Source organism: Cydia fagiglandana, chromosome 13 (genome assembly GCF_963556715.1).
Source record: "Cydia fagiglandana chromosome 13, ilCydFagi1.1, whole genome shotgun sequence".
Lineage (NCBI taxonomy): Eukaryota > Metazoa > Arthropoda > Insecta > Lepidoptera > Tortricidae > Cydia > Cydia fagiglandana.
This window is the reverse complement of record NC_085944.1, coordinates 7,621,223-7,636,837: the sequence shown is the minus strand read 5'-3', so window position 1 is coordinate 7,636,837 and position 15,615 is coordinate 7,621,223. Positions and strand designations below refer to the sequence as shown.

General features: G+C 37.3%; 1 protein-coding gene across 3 annotated transcripts; it reads left to right on the top strand.

Annotated features, from left to right (window-relative positions):
• The first annotated feature begins 2,924 nt into the window (after positions 1–2,924).
• LOC134670158 (uncharacterized) lies at positions 2,925–12,714 on the top strand. 3 transcript variants are annotated; one of them, XM_063527847.1, is made up of 7 exons: positions 2,925–3,085; positions 5,444–5,593; positions 6,516–6,605; positions 8,178–8,372; positions 10,258–10,527; positions 10,625–11,224; positions 11,516–12,714. In XM_063527847.1, exons 2-7 carry the CDS (start codon positions 5,444–5,446, stop codon positions 11,846–11,848), a joined length of 1,638 nt encoding a protein of 545 aa, XP_063383917.1. In that variant the 5' UTR covers positions 2,925–3,085; the 3' UTR covers positions 11,849–12,714. The 3 variants fall into 3 exon arrangements, with proteins under 3 accessions (XP_063383917.1, XP_063383918.1, XP_063383919.1); XM_063527848.1 differs by lacking the exon at positions 2,925–3,085 and having other exon boundaries at positions 5,423–5,593; XM_063527849.1 differs by lacking the exons at positions 2,925–3,085; positions 5,444–5,593; positions 6,516–6,605 and adding an exon at positions 7,959–8,102.
• The last annotated feature ends 2,901 nt before the right edge of the window (positions 12,715–15,615 follow it).

Genomic DNA, 15,615 nt, shown 5'->3' with positions numbered 1-15,615 from the left:
ACAGTAGGTTTAGCAGCAAAAGTGGTTAAGCGAGCGAAGCGTTCAAAATTATCTGATCAAAAAAATATTCGACTGGATACAAGAGTATGAGCATTTTGTGCAGATCATTTTTACCATTTCAGCTGCTTAGCCATTTCTGCTGCTAAATGTAGACGGTTAGTCGTATGTTTAGTATGCAAATTTAAGCACGTGTTATGCCACTGATAAAGTTATCTTATAGTGTACTTATTTGTTTTGTAGATATCTGGTTAAGCCCCAGATTTGTTTGATAAAACTATAGGACTAATGTTATTATCTTATCTTATCTTTTATTCTGCCCAGACACGGGCTAAGAATTTTATCTAAAACGTGACTACGCATCGAGTTTTATTTATACATAATTTACTCGTAAATCATACCCTTGTGATTATGATTCATTACTTAATATCAATGATATCAAAATTTTCCAGAAAAGTGTTCAGATTTAAAGTCTGTTTTCTTCGTATCGTATCGCGACTATCGCGGAAGGAAAAATGGATACCAATTATTTAGAATCTTAGCTTATTTCTAAAAATGTCTTAAGTATATGTCAGGATTTATACGAAATAGTTTTGTTAGGTACTTTCCTGTTTATAGTTTAGAACCCCTACCTAAGACATTATACATTAGACTTATTATATCTTTTCCAACGGTTAATAAGCAGAATATAGTAAAATATACAAAATTGGTAACGCCCTTGCTCGTACAAGTACAAGCTTATCTATGAAGGGCCTCTAAACAAATATTACGTTCTATTATGTAGGTACATATATGTATCTGTACAGCTCACATGTACATGTAGGTAATACGCGAAATAAATGCGATTTACTTAAGATTTATGGATTTTCTCGATAAGGAAGTAGGTACCTAAGTAAAATACTTAAAGGCTATGTTTTATTACATAATTTAAAGAGATTTTAAGATTGCACACATTTAGTAACTATCATGTTTAATAATGCAGGCCGCGTAGCCAAGATGTCGATCGCTTACGCTCCGTAGCGATCGAAACGCAACTGTCACTGTCGCGCTAATATGGAAGAGTGATAGAGAGACATAATGCTTTTCGTTGTCGAAGCGATAGCGATTGTAACCTTGGCTAGGCCGGCAGATTTATTTAAATATAATAAGATAACCTAATACGTTTTTATAACGAAAGCAACATGGGTGAGTACCGCTACCTATTTCGGGTTCTGAACAAAACAACCTGGACTGACGCAAGAGCTTTAAATACCCTGAAACTCAGAGATTCGTTTCAACTGCATGCATGTTGTTTTAGGTATACTAAAGCTTCTGGTCAATATGTGACGTAACGTTTCTATTTCCAATAGACAACGTACCTATTACTCGGTTTCAAATCAGGCATTAAGCATGTAGAACCCGGTACGCCTGTGTATTGTTATTTAAAGTGTATTGTAAACTTGCTTGCCTACTATATCATAACACAGCGAAATCATATTGAAAATGGTAGCACTTTTGTAACATCAGTGTTGAACTTTGCTTTTGGTGATGATGAAGAGTTTTGAAATTAAATGCAGGGCTCTGCGTAGTTAATTTATAGGTCATACTGAACTTTTATATTACATACTTTTACGAACTTTTATAGGTATAACAACTTTTATATGGGCCAATGCCGAAATCGCGAAAATAATTTGGCTGTTTCATACATTCTAACATTCCGCTGATTTCTATACGACATCGGTCAAATTTTTTTCGCGATTTCGGCATTGGCCCATAATAAAAGTTGTTCAGTATGACATATAGCAGTATAGTACAGTCACCAGCAAAAATATGTTACGCAACGAAGGCCGCATAAATATCTGACACGATCTTATTCGTAGAGCCATAGGAGCGTGTCAGATATTTTTGCTACCTTTGAAGAGTCACATATTATTGCAGGTGACTGTACCTACGTCACTATCCGGTATCTGGCCGTATACTAAAATTAGGGCCGGATAGGCCGGATACCGGATAGTAACCGAATATCCGGTGCATCTCTAGTTTTTTTTTGTATAATTTTTGTTTCAGCCTGGATCGTGACTTCAACACCCACAAATTACGTCGATTTACATATTAATTAATTGACCCTCTTTTACTAGTTATATATCTTTTAGTGTACCTATCATCAATTTATGACAAGTTTAGTCACTAGTCACACTTGTCTGTTCTATACCTAAATACCTACACTTACCTAATGCTCGAATCCTTTATGGAAACGGATCAAGTGGAAAATACAGAATGGAATATATGTAGGTACATACCTACCTACTTAAAATTCTACTGACCCAGTTACATGGTCTAAGATATATTTGACGACCAGTCTGGCCTGGTGGGTAGTGACCCTGTCTATGAAGCCGATGGTCCCGGGTTCGAATCCTGGTAAGGGCATTTATTTGTATTATGATACAGATATTTGTTCCTGAGTCATGGTTGTTTTCTATGTATTTAAGTATTTATATATTATATATATCGTTGTCTGAGTACCCACAACACAAGCTTTCTTGAGCTTACCGTGGGGCTTAGTCAATTTCTGTAAAAATGTCCTATAATATTTATTTATTATTATTATTTATTATATATTCTAAGGGACTGTTTCAAATAAGTTGCCAGATCTCACGTGTTTTCTAGAAAACTTCGCATCTATCGAGGGCGTATCCTGCCCTGAACTTTGCTCTGAAAGGGGGACAAGTTGTGACGTCGGCGTCGGGCTGCTCTATAGCTTCCACGCATGCGTAATAATTTGTCGATGTGTGGGTTACCGTCTGGCGGAGCACGCGGTCGGTGCGTGCCCGTATACCCTTCTCACTTTTCGATCATTCAAGTCTAGAAATCCCTATGTAAGAGAGAGTCAGCTAAACGGCCGGGGATCGCCGTCTTATCTAAATCAAGTTTAAAATACCATCGCGTTTACACTAACCGCCAGTCGTGTTCGAGCTGCACTGTTAGAACCTCGTTCTTACACTGTGTGATACTTTCGCAACTTGTGAATTTTTGTATTGCAGATTTGTGGATCCTTGAGAATTGCCACTGACCAGCCAAGTCTATATTTCTCAGATTTAATTTTATTGAGGTAAGTTTTAGTAAGGCATGTTTATACGATTTCTGTAAGTTCATGATACATTTGGAACATTGGACTTTTCCTGAAAAGCAAGTATGTATAAAGAGGGAAAAAGCAGTGCATGTAAATAGAATGTTCTGGCAAGTTAACGGGCGCAGCAAGCAATGGCCGACTGGTTGCATCGAGCGCTTTCTCTCTCGCTGGGTCGCCGCAGCGCACTTGGCTAATCTTGAATCGATTAGTTTTCACTACTGCTTTTCGTGACATATGTGAATAGAAAGTTAACTAACCAAGAAATAAGTGGACAACTTTTACTCTTTATTTATTACACTTTTTTATTAAATCGTGACTTCGTGCGGTACCGTAGCCGCATGGCATGAGCTATAATAAAAAAAAGTGAGATCTTGAGTTTTCCTTACTACATTATCATACATGTGCAGATATGGGTCTGCAGGATATGAATGTTTTATGTCCATGCGTTTATTTTCCTTATCAATGGGCTTGCCTAACAGGATTTCGTATTTAACTTACTGTAGTTATGTAAATGTATCATAAAACGTAATATAACAACCATTATAATAATTTTTAAAATTTTATAAAATGGATCTACTGTTATGTCACAGTGAACCAGGGGGTTTAATTTTGAAATTTAATTAAACAAAAAAGCATGTTTCCAAATTTTTTATAATAATTATAATGGAATGGAGTCAATGGAGTTAAAAAACGTACCGTTGAATTGAATAACCTCTTTTTTTAATGTCGGTAAAACTTTACCTACCCTCTTGCTAGACAAGCCGTATTTGTCAAAGCAGGTAGTTGACCTCTCCGTCTGGGATTTCGACGTTTACCTGACCGTGAAGATATTATTGAAAAGTAACTATAATAAGTAGAAACCTATTGTTAAGATCACGGGCGGTTTTATTGCTGAAAGATGCACGGTGCTCTGTATTTAATTATTAACGTTCGGAATTCTTGGCTTAAAAAAAAAACAAAATATTTTTATGTCTCATTGTTTCTGCCCAAAGAAAGACAGGTAAAGTTAGACCAAGAAAAGTCTGCAGCGATTTTGTTAGCCCACTCAGTGGAAGTGTTAATTTATACGTCAAACTTCTATGAAATTATGACGTATAAATAACACTTGCACGGCGTGGACTATCAAAATCGCTGCAGACTTTTCTTGGTCTGACTTTAGAAAATGTAGTATCATCTTGTCCTACATTTGGTAGAATTTATTTCTTTCCTCCACAATCTTCATTTCGGGGCCAAGGTTGTCTGTATTATGACGTGATGTGTTAATAAAATAAGTACATACATTAGGAATATTCCATTAAATACAATGGAGTATTTTATCAACAGTTTATTCAACTCTGCCTTACGTCAGAGACTCTTTTCATTAGGACCACCTGTGCCAATATACACGTCACAATTTGGGGCAGTCCAAAGCTCACTAAGGATGTAAAGATGCACTATATATAACAGGTGTGCTGCTATTTATTTTAGTTATATTTTTTTTAAATCTTATTGTTGCAAACGCAACTCTTTATTTGTATAGAATTCTAATGCAGTAGCTAAACGCAGCCGTCGGGCTCGGCAAGTATTTGGAAGCTTTTTCTAAAGCACCAATAGGAGCTCTCCACATATCATGTATCGCGGCCAATTAGAGGCACCAAAATCTTAACCACCATTTTCGGACATTCAAATTATGCAAATCACTCTTTCATCAGCCTCCATACGATTACCACACCACTTTTACATTTAACCGTTTAGTCAAGGAACCCTTGTAAAAACCAGTACCTATTGAAATTAGAACAGTTTACTTCAAATCGAAGCTTTTTATTTGAGTCGTCGAGATCCTGACCTGCACGGCAGCTACACTTATAAAATAAATCAGATCCTTAAATCTTTTTTATCTAATCAATATTTGATATGATTCTAGATTAACTTAGAGCATGCGAGAATAGAATAGAGTTCAAAATTGTTTTATTATTCATAGTTAATGATATGGTTTTGTCTTTTGTAAGTATATTAGCACTTTTGTACATACTATCAACTTTCTTATGGTGTGCAATAAAGGTTTAATAAAGTATGGGGGCTTCTATTTAGGTATTTTAATCTCTCGAGTCAATACCATAAATTAATCTTTTGTCAGAGTAGGACTTTTTATTCACATATTTATGTTTCTGAACGTGTTGACAACCCTAAATATGTTTTGTAAATTCGTCTGCAAATGCTTTATAAATTAAACTATTTTAAAATACCGCTTATTCAATGAATAATTAGTCATTATTTACTCTAGTTGACTAACCATCTTATCAGCAAGCGTCATTAAGGTGTTTTTTCTCGTTACAGATAACTTATAAATCTATCAAGATGCTCGCTAGTCCAGCCATGGAAATGCAAGTTGAGGAGACCCCTCTGGCCCTGCAACGGCTCTGGAACTTGACCAGGGCCCGTTTGGCCGGGACCTCTACTGCCCTGGATGAGGAGCCAGCCCTTGTGGAGACTTTGCCTTCGGCCCAGGTAGATATTACCACAGAATAAATAACAGTACTAGGTACAGAAGACTCACTCTCTAATAAAACGTCTGTTACGCTCAGCACAGATATGGCCGCTAGGTGGCGACAGCGCCACGCGCGGCTTATGGCTTTCTCCAAAATTGGGGTGGAACGGATGTACTTTAAGCTACCTGTAGCAAAGCGACGAAATCGCGGAGTGAGCCACGCCTGCTATTACTATATATATATGTAGATCTTAGTTTATAGTTACCGTCAAAAATTCACGAAACATGTTAAAAGATTAGTCGTGAGAGCCTGACTTAGTAGGTACATATGTATTATCAACCTATACATAAAAAGTAGGCAGGTTATAGCAAGAACTCGCGATAGTAACAGCATCGAGTTGATAGTCTTTATAGTTTATGTGTCTCTGGTATTATACATGCTAATTTGCATGCTGATATTTACACTCGTGGTAGACATTTTTATCAGTATTAAAATAGGTACTTGCTGTAAATCAATACAAGCATGAAGGTCAATTGGTCTTATGACTAAGTATAGTGAGTAAATTGTTGTTGGCGCCAGAATCGCCATTTTCTATGACCGTTAGGTTCGACAACCTGTTTGGGCGATGTTCCAATTTTTCTCTTTATTAAATACTTTGCAATTATAATTTAATTTTTTATGCAAAAATCTTTCTAGATTGTTATTTTTTAATAAACTTGTATAATTAAGAATAACTTCAAAAGGTAATTTTACAAAATTGCCTTAACCCTATATAATTAATTGTATATCAATTTACTAAGTAGGTACATCTCTTATTGTTCTGCAAGTAAACATCTTGTTTATTTCGGTCCAAGGATGAACATAAATTGCCTTGGTCGATCGTGATTGTCTCGCCCCCATTATACTATCAGTGTTTACAAGAAACTCATCTTCTTTGACAGGAATCTGAAACTACTCCAAAGAATAAACTTCCAATCCCGAGTGATTATGAAAGCGACGGGGAAGAGGCGTTCCCTGAATTGGAAATACCCGTAAGTATAATTATATTAATATTTTGTAAGTACGAAAAGCAATTATCGCACTCGACGTGGTCACCCAAAAAAAAAATCGTACTTTTGTGCACTTTACCGAGCTTAAGTTTTCATACTCGTCATCATCTGTAAGCGACTAAATCACATACTATACTCGTATAGCAGCTACGCGGGCGCCACGCAGTATAGATATATTAAGATTGCCTCCCACTGGGCGCGGTTGGTACGAATATGGGAAGACCATAGACGTTTCTAGAAAAACCTATCGCATGGGTCTCTCTGTTTTCTTATAGCGTGATTCGCCAGTAACTGGCCACCCCAAACCAAGCGGCTAATAGTTACTAACAGTGGCCGTAACTGGCGAATTACCCTGTATAGAAGCTGAATGATGAATCAGTGCGATATCCGGAGGAATTTTTTAAAAAACTTTCCGTACTTGGGTCAGTAATATAACGTAAACAACATTCTGCTCTCTACCAATCGGTACGTACTTAATTATTGGAATTATATTGCCAACACACCCCCGCACTGTTATCACATACGTCACGGCCTGCCCTGACCCTCTTTTCTAGACGTTCGCACACAATACTCATCGTAATTGATAACATTCGTTAAATTACCCGTATCACATCGTATATATATATATATATATATATATATAATATTGTTATAAAAACTTATGACCCGTAGTATACGCTGCCAATTATATGCTAAAGAGACCACCGTCCTTACTATTAAAAGATACACACATTGTGTAGGGCTTCACATCAATCCAGTATTTGTGATGCTTCATTGATTCGTTCATTCATTCGAGCTTAAGGTCGATAACATTTTGCATAAACTTTTTTTTATATATCTGTTTTATTTTTATCGTACCTTCCTGGGTGATAACCTCGTTTGAAGGTTCGATGCCGGTTTTGAGCTTCCGCAAATACACTCGTGTAAGCGGAATGGAATCTGCAAGCCGTCGCTTGTGTCGGAAATAGATGAAACCGTGTAAATATAACTCTCGATCAGCGCAACGAGCGGACTTTGTACTCTCGTGTTCACAATAAACCAATTTGTCGCAAGTGCTACAACGCAGATTTTCTATTACCTATAAATTGCCGATTGTTACTCAATTGTCTTGGTACGTCATAAGAAAACGAGCATTCATTGAAATGACCTCTTAAATATTAGCTATGCTATATTTATATTTTAGAAAGAATGTCGGTTACCTATGAACAATTTAATGCGTAGCACATATGCAATTTCTTTATGATGTAAGCGGGTTACGCCTTTCTTGGCTTGTATTTTGGCGGCGTATAAATGATCTGTAAGACACATTTCCAAATGTGTTTATCTTTAGCTCGACTTCCTTTATTCAATCCCATACCGAGCCGGCTAGCGGTCTGGTCTTTTTACTTTTAGTAATCACATATTAAACACTATATGGCATTAAAATTGTCGATTGAGGAATCTGACACTGATAGCCTGATTTTAGAAGTGACTGATTTGGTGACTTACCTTTTCAATTCAAGACGTAGTTGTGCATATAATCAACTATAATTTTAATTGGGCGTGTGCTTACAGGAGCAGCCTGAGTGCTTGCAAAAGGGTTGGACGGATAGTTATGCCAAGGAGGTGTTGTTGGATGCTAGTACCCTTGGGGATGTGCCGGCCGTGTACCGCGTGCCGCCGCCGGCGCCGCACCAGCTGCCCGTCATAGGGGTCTACATCGACCCTCGCGTCAGAACCGGCTTCCGATACAAAGTTAGACCCATGCAGGTAAGACGAGTAATTTTATTTCAATCTTAACTCACTTCATTTGTCACAAAGCGGAACTTTGAGGAATGGTTTTTCGTTGTCATTAAATGTGGACGATTGCATGGGATTGCGATCTTCTACATTTTATTGTATTCTTAAAAAAATGTATACAATAATTTAAAAGTAAGAAAACTGTTCCTCATTAGTTCAGTTGAATGTTGCTTAACCATGGCAGGATATAAACTGTAAAATCATATACTCGTCCATACCTATGGCTTTTGTCATCAATGTCAAGCTTTCCTACGTCGAAAAGAAAAACTACGAAGATCCATATTAGTTTGGGGCAAAATTTTATACTGGACTGCAAAAGAAACGGATTTGCATCAAATAATTAATAAATTATATGAAATATCAAGGAAATTGAGTTTGGATATTTCAACTTACAGCGATCTATGAACATACTTTAGTATGTACATTTAGTTATTTCTTCATATGGTATGAGATTCTTAAACAATTTAATAACATTGGATTCTTAAATGTTTTGCTGTTTAGAAAATTGGCTGTGGTTATTTATAGAACATTTTGGTAAGGATAATCCTTTTCAGAACCAAGAGGATGGTGAGTGTTTTTGTGCCTTACAAAAATGTTCGTGACCTAATCGACTATTCTGATATCTTATTTTATTTTAATGAGTTTTATTCTCATCCAAATTATCACTCGCAGGAAAGTGGAATATAATCAGGTAAATAAAGTAATGACACAAAAAAAAGATAAAAAACAGAATGTTCGATTAGTATCATTTGTTATACTTAACCACGTACGATTTGATAAAGTTTGTAATTATGGTAGGGACAATAAAAGTAAGGTTGTCATGTTGTTTCAATATTGTAGGAGTTAAAGGTATTAAACATAAAAAATACATCATTCTTCATAATCGTAGTATTAACTCTATTCAACTTATGAACGCATATTTTAATTTAAGTGATATTATAATTGTAAATATTATTTTGATTCCCACTTTGCATTTGTGTTTATGAAATATAACAGGAAATATTGTAATGGCAACCTTACATACAAATGTTCAAAGATGCTGTGCTATTATTTATTACAATGGTTTTTGCGCTAAGTTTCAAACAGTCGATTGTAATTTGACAATGAAAATCTAAATTTAATTTCCTATCGGCGAACCGATTTCAGCAGTCCAGAGCAATTTGGAAAGGGTGCGTAGGTTTGTGTAGGGTTGGTTCAGTGAGTAGCGGTGTCCGTTGATGAAATTTACAGACTGAAAATGTCACCAACGACCAACACTGCTAACTTGCGTGGTCCGCCACTGGTTGTGCACTTCCGCTGTAGGCGTTGGTATGTGGATCGTCCAGTTTTTCAGACCCTCGCCCAGAGCGGCGTTCTGAAATCAAACCCCTTCAAGAAACGCGCAGTGACCTGACGGGTCGAAAGTGACATACTGGCCGGCAGCATGTTGTGTCTACAATAGGTAAACATTAGAGTATCATTCATAAGGGCTCTTTGCCATGTCAATCATATCAATGAACTGAAAATTAAAGATTTCATTTGTGTATTGATATGGTTATTTTTTCATCTGAGCACTTCTAGAATGTTAATCCGTGGGTATAACAAAAACAAAAACGCTTGAGTTCTAATACACATATGGTAATCATCTTCACAACGTCGATTCATGAAAGTCATTAATCATAATCAGATATTTTGCATTGAAGAACATTTGGAAAAGTAATCATGTCTTTCACAAAATGGTTTTATCTGAAGTAAAATTAAAGATTGCATCGTAATTATGTAAATTATTTGTAATTGTTTGTTTTTGAACGGTAAACTGTAAGGTTTTCTAGTTAACTTATGTGGGCATAAATTATACCAAAATTTAAATTTTCAGGCTCTAGATGCGGCCCCATTGTCGGTGAAGCCCAAGTATTTGTTCGGAGGCAAGGCCCTGACGCTGCAGTCGATCGGGCGAGGGTTCGCGCGCCGCATCACATTTGAGCCCCATGATTCCTCGCTCAATGACAATAACAATTATTTCTGGACCGACTCTAGACCGGAAGGATTCTTGTTCGAGCTTGAGGCTGTCTCCATTGGGGATAAATTCACCGTCTATGATGCGAACCATGAACCTCAGGGCATCCTTGAAGTTGTCCAACAACAGGTGAGTTATCTAATGATGTGTCTTTCAAATGTGGTTCAAGCTTTTAATTATTTATCTTCTACTATCTACTGAGACTAACGTTGATTTTCTTTTATAGAAAAATCAAATTGAAGTGGATCAGCAAATCTTCGAAGACGGATCAATCGTGAAGAAAGTGAAGATCAGTACGCTTTGTAAAGTAGAGTGGTATGAAAATGATGGAGCTACTAAATTGGTGCCGGTTTCCGGACTAGCCATCTTGAAGAAAGGCCGAGGAAACGCGGCGGTAACCAGAGTAGTCAACGTTGCGATTGGCATCAAGCAGCTCCGAAAGGGCTACGAACTCAAGCCTGGTATCGAGTCATCGTCCAGGAGGGTCACTGTCAACGGTGGCGACATTAATGACATTCCTTGCCAGTATTGCATAGTTGGGCTCGAGAAGTATGAGTTGCCTGTCATTGGAACATACGTAGATCCCCGAATCGTGCCCGGATTCCACTACCGAGTGCGTCCCGCTGGCTGCCGCCGCCACCTGTTCGAGGGCCGGAGCCTACTCCTGCAGTCCGTCGGCATGGGTTACGGAAAGCGCATCACATTCAAGCCGGACACGCTTAATGCCCCAGAAAACTACTTCTGGTCCGACTCGCACCCCGAGGGCATTGGCATGGAACCACGCGCGATCCAGCCTGGCATGAAATTCACTATTACAGGAAACGGGGTAAGTGGAATAGCTAAAGCATTACTAAACGTCACTGCAAATAACTAGTGGATGTAACATTTGGCACCTCGCCATAAAGCGAGTTCCGACAGGCGCTTAGTAATACATCTGTTTACAAATTTATTATTTCGTCATATGTTAAAGTTCAAAAAATGATGTTTTGGCAGAAGGACAAATAGTATAAAAATAACTCTGGATAGATGCCAAACGAAGTATAATTGAACCTTGACAGGTTTGGCCGGTGCCGTACGTTGACGCTCATATTTATTCTAATAAAATTTTTGTTTGCAGGGTCTTCTGGGAGAGGCGAGCGTGTTCCGCGCTGACCTGCCCCAGGTTGAGGAGAAGACTGAATACGTGGACGTCCCGGGAAAGCGTGGAAAAGCCGTGGAGAAGTACATCCACGTCGACGTCACCTGTCACGTGAAGCTGGCCACGACTGGCGGTGGCTCCGTCGACTCGGAAGTTCACCTGATGAAGGTGTCGGGAGTCGCTCTGGTCCGCAAGGAGCCGGGCCAGGCCGTCGCCAACTTGGTCAAGGTCTACAACGTCGGTCTCGACTCGCAGCTGAACCTTCTGTTCGCGCACTCACAGACCGAGCTCACCTTCCACCCCATGCCTTAAACCACTCACGGGGAACGATGGTATTACAATGCTTGAGACGGATATATCCCAACATTGTGATACTATAAAACTTACCGGGCGCGACTGAGGCTCCGTCTAACGTCAACCGATTGGTGATTTGCAACCGAGAGCGTGATAAGCACGCTATATCTTAACAGATTGTATCTCGGTTGCAAACAATACAGTGCATGAGGATTGTGTGCATCGGAATCAACAACTTTAAGGCACACAGATAGAACACCGCAGCGCAGCAAGTTTTGTGATGCTAGTATCACCCTGAGTAAAAATGTAGCGCTGCGGCTAGCCAGCAGATCAGTAAAAACGTCAAGACGTGCGTGAACTTCAAGAAGTTCACGCAATTTGAAAATTGTTAAATTCCCTTGTTACATTTTAACAAGTACAATTGTCATATATTTTGTTTAAACTACATTCTTGATAAGGTTCCGAACAGACAGATTGAGTAGCTATAGTATTATTACCCTCGAATAACGTAATCTTTCTATTTATTTTAATGTTAATTAACTAGATGACCAGTATGCTTTGTTTTCAATTGATGTGTGTAAGTGTTACTTTCTTGGACCAAATAATACCATTACCTATCCTATATTGGAGAGAGTAGATAAAAAGACTAGTTCCTAATGGTAATTCATCATCTTTATTGCAAACAATGAATAACAAACATAAAATCAAGCAGCAATAATATTTAGTTTTTCATGGAACCTGTATTTCTTAAATAATAAATACAACGTTTTTTATTTCAATGAATTTATTTCAAATTGGTGTTCACAATTTAATGAAATGTGTTTTTTTTTTACCTGAATAATGTATTATTTCTTTATTTTTCGATAAATAAAAGTGTTTTTGTATTTGGTGTTTCTTTTTACTTTCGTTAGGTGTCTACCTCTATATATAAACACTAGCTTTTGCCCGCGACTTCGTCTGCGTGGAATTAGTAATTTGGGTACCATAATTTTTAAACAAATGCTTTTTATTACACCATTCTTTTCACCCCCAAAATAAATGACTAATTAGTCAAAAAAGCGAACTTTCTTTATTTGTAACGAAAGGTCTTTTGAGCCCTTTTTAATTTAAGATATATTATTTTCTTTTATTTATTTATTAATTTTGACGTGATTACGTCTTATAAATCGATGAATACCAGTAGCATGAACGAAAAAGTGTCACGTTGTGGACAGATCTCCATGATAATGTTACGTACTGTAATGGTAATGTTTTCATATGACGTTATCACGCAAAATTATTATCGTCTGTAAACCGACTTTACAGACTGTCATATTTTTGTATCTTAACTCCACTCCAACTTGGAGGTTCGAGAAGTTGAAGAAGTTGATAAAGTTGGAGAAGTTGAAGTTGAATTTGAAGAAGTTGAAAAGGTTGGAGAAGTTGTAGTTGAAGAAGTAGGAGATGTTGAAGTTGAAGTGGGAGAAGTTGAAGTTGAGGAAGTCGAAATTGCAGAACTTGAAAAAGTTGGAGAAGTTAAAAAAGTTGGAGAACAACTTCTCCAACTTTTTTTAACTTCTCCAACTTTTTCAAGTTCTGCAACTTAGAAGTTAAAAAAATTAAAGAAATTTAATTTGAAGAAGTTGGAAAAGTTGAAGTTAAAGAAGTTGAAAATGTTGGAGAACTTGAAGTTGAAGAAGTAGGAGGAGTTGATGTTGAAAAGGTTGGAGAAGTTGAAATTGAAGAAATAGGAGAAGTTGAAGTTATAGAAGTAGAAGTTAAAGAAGTTGGAGAAATTGAAAAATATAAAGAAGTCCGAGTTGGAGAAGTTGAAGTAAGAGAAGAAGTTGAAGAAGTAGAAGTTGAAGAAGTAAGAGGAGTTAAAGTTGAAGAAGTTGAAAAGGTTGAAGAAGTTGAAGTTGAAAAAGTAGGAGAAGTTGAAGTTACAGAAATAGGGAAGTTGAAGAAGTAGGAGAAGTTGAAGTTACAGGAATAGGAGAAGTTGAAGAAGTTGAAAAGGTTGGAGAAGTTGAAGAAGAAGGAGAAGTTGATGTTGAAGAAGTTGAAAAAGTTGGAGAAGTGGAAATTGAAGAATTATGAGAAGTTGAAGTTAAAGTTGGAGAAATTGAAAAAGATAAAGAAGTTCGAGTTAGAGAAGTTGAAGTAAGAGAAGAAGTTGAAGTTGAAGAAGTAGGAAAAGTTGACTAAGTAGGAGTTGAAGTTGAGGAAGTTGAAAAGGTTGAAGAAGTTAAAGTTGAAGAAGTAGGAGAAATTGAAGTTACAGAAGTAGGAGAAGTTGAAGAAGTTGAAAAGGTTGAAGAAGTTGAATTTAAAGAAGTAGAAGTTGGAAAGGTTAAAGAAGTTGAAGAAGTAGGAGAAGTTGAGGTTACAGAAGTAGAAAAAGTTGAAAAGGGTGGAGAAATTGAAGGAGTTAAAGAACTTGAAAAAATTAAAGAAGTTCGAGTTGAAGAAGTTGAAGTTAGAGAAGTAGAAGTTGATAAAGGTGAAGTTGAAGAAGTAAGAGGAGTTGAAGTTGAAGAAGTTGAAACGGTTGGAGAAGTAGAAGTTGAAAAGGTTGGAGAAGTTGAAGTTGAAGAAGTAGGAAAAGTTGAAGAAGTAGAAGTTGAAAAGATTGGAGAAGTAGGAAAAGTTGAAGAAGTAGAAGTTGAAAAGGTTGTAGAAGTAGAAAAATTGAAAGAAGTTTGAGAAGTCGAAGTTGAAGAAGTAGGAGAAGTTGAAATTAAAGTAGTAGAAGTGGTTGAAGTTATGGTTGGCTATGGTATGGGTGACTGGTAGAGAATGCTTTTAGGCATTAAGTCCACCATTTGTACATTTTATTTGTATATTGTGCTAAAATAATGTTTAAATAAATACCTACAAAAATTTGTACCTGGTGAGGTGTCGGGTCTCGTAGGCTAGACATTAATTCTAGAACAGTCTAGAACATTCGAAAGTATTCGAGAGTATTCCACAGCATTTCAGAACATTCTGCAATATTGTCGAATATTCGAGAATATTCTAGATCATTGTGGAATATTCCAGAACGCTTTCGAATGTTATGGAATATTCTGGAACATTCGAAGCCGTCTCGGGTCTCGGTAGCTAGGGCATTTCTAGAACAGTCCACACCATTCGAGAGCATTCCACAGCATTTCAGAACATTCTGGAATGTTGTCGAATATTTGAGAACATTCTCGATCATTGTGGAACATTCCAGAATACTTTCGAATGTTCTAGAATATTCTATGTCCTTCCCCGGGAATCAAACTATCTGTATCCAAAATATCAACCGAATCGGTTTAGCGGTTATTGATTCCCCATATAAACTTCCACCCCCTTTTTCACCCCCTTAAAGAGGGGTGTCTGGGATAAAAACTACCCTATGTCCTTCCCCGGGACTTAAACTATCTCTGTACCAAATTTCATCAAAATCGGTTCAGTGGTTTAAGCGTGAAGAGGTAACAGACAGACAGACAGACAGACACACTTTCGCATTTATAATATTAGTATGGATTTACACTTCTATAAATGCCTAAATCTTGCATAATACCAGACCAGTATGCAGGGCAAAGCACGTTCTAATACATTATGGCTTATATACATTGCTTCGGCATTGAATTAAGTGACAGTAGGATACCAATTCAAATATATCCATGCATCGCACTAACACATTTGAAGAAACGCTAGTTCATACAAGAGTGCAACCAAAAAGTTTTAAATTTAGCCTCGACTTGTCATGCGAATGCGTTCGCGAATAGACTCCATCGTTCGTTTATGTTATGACTAACCAAACCAAACCACAGACA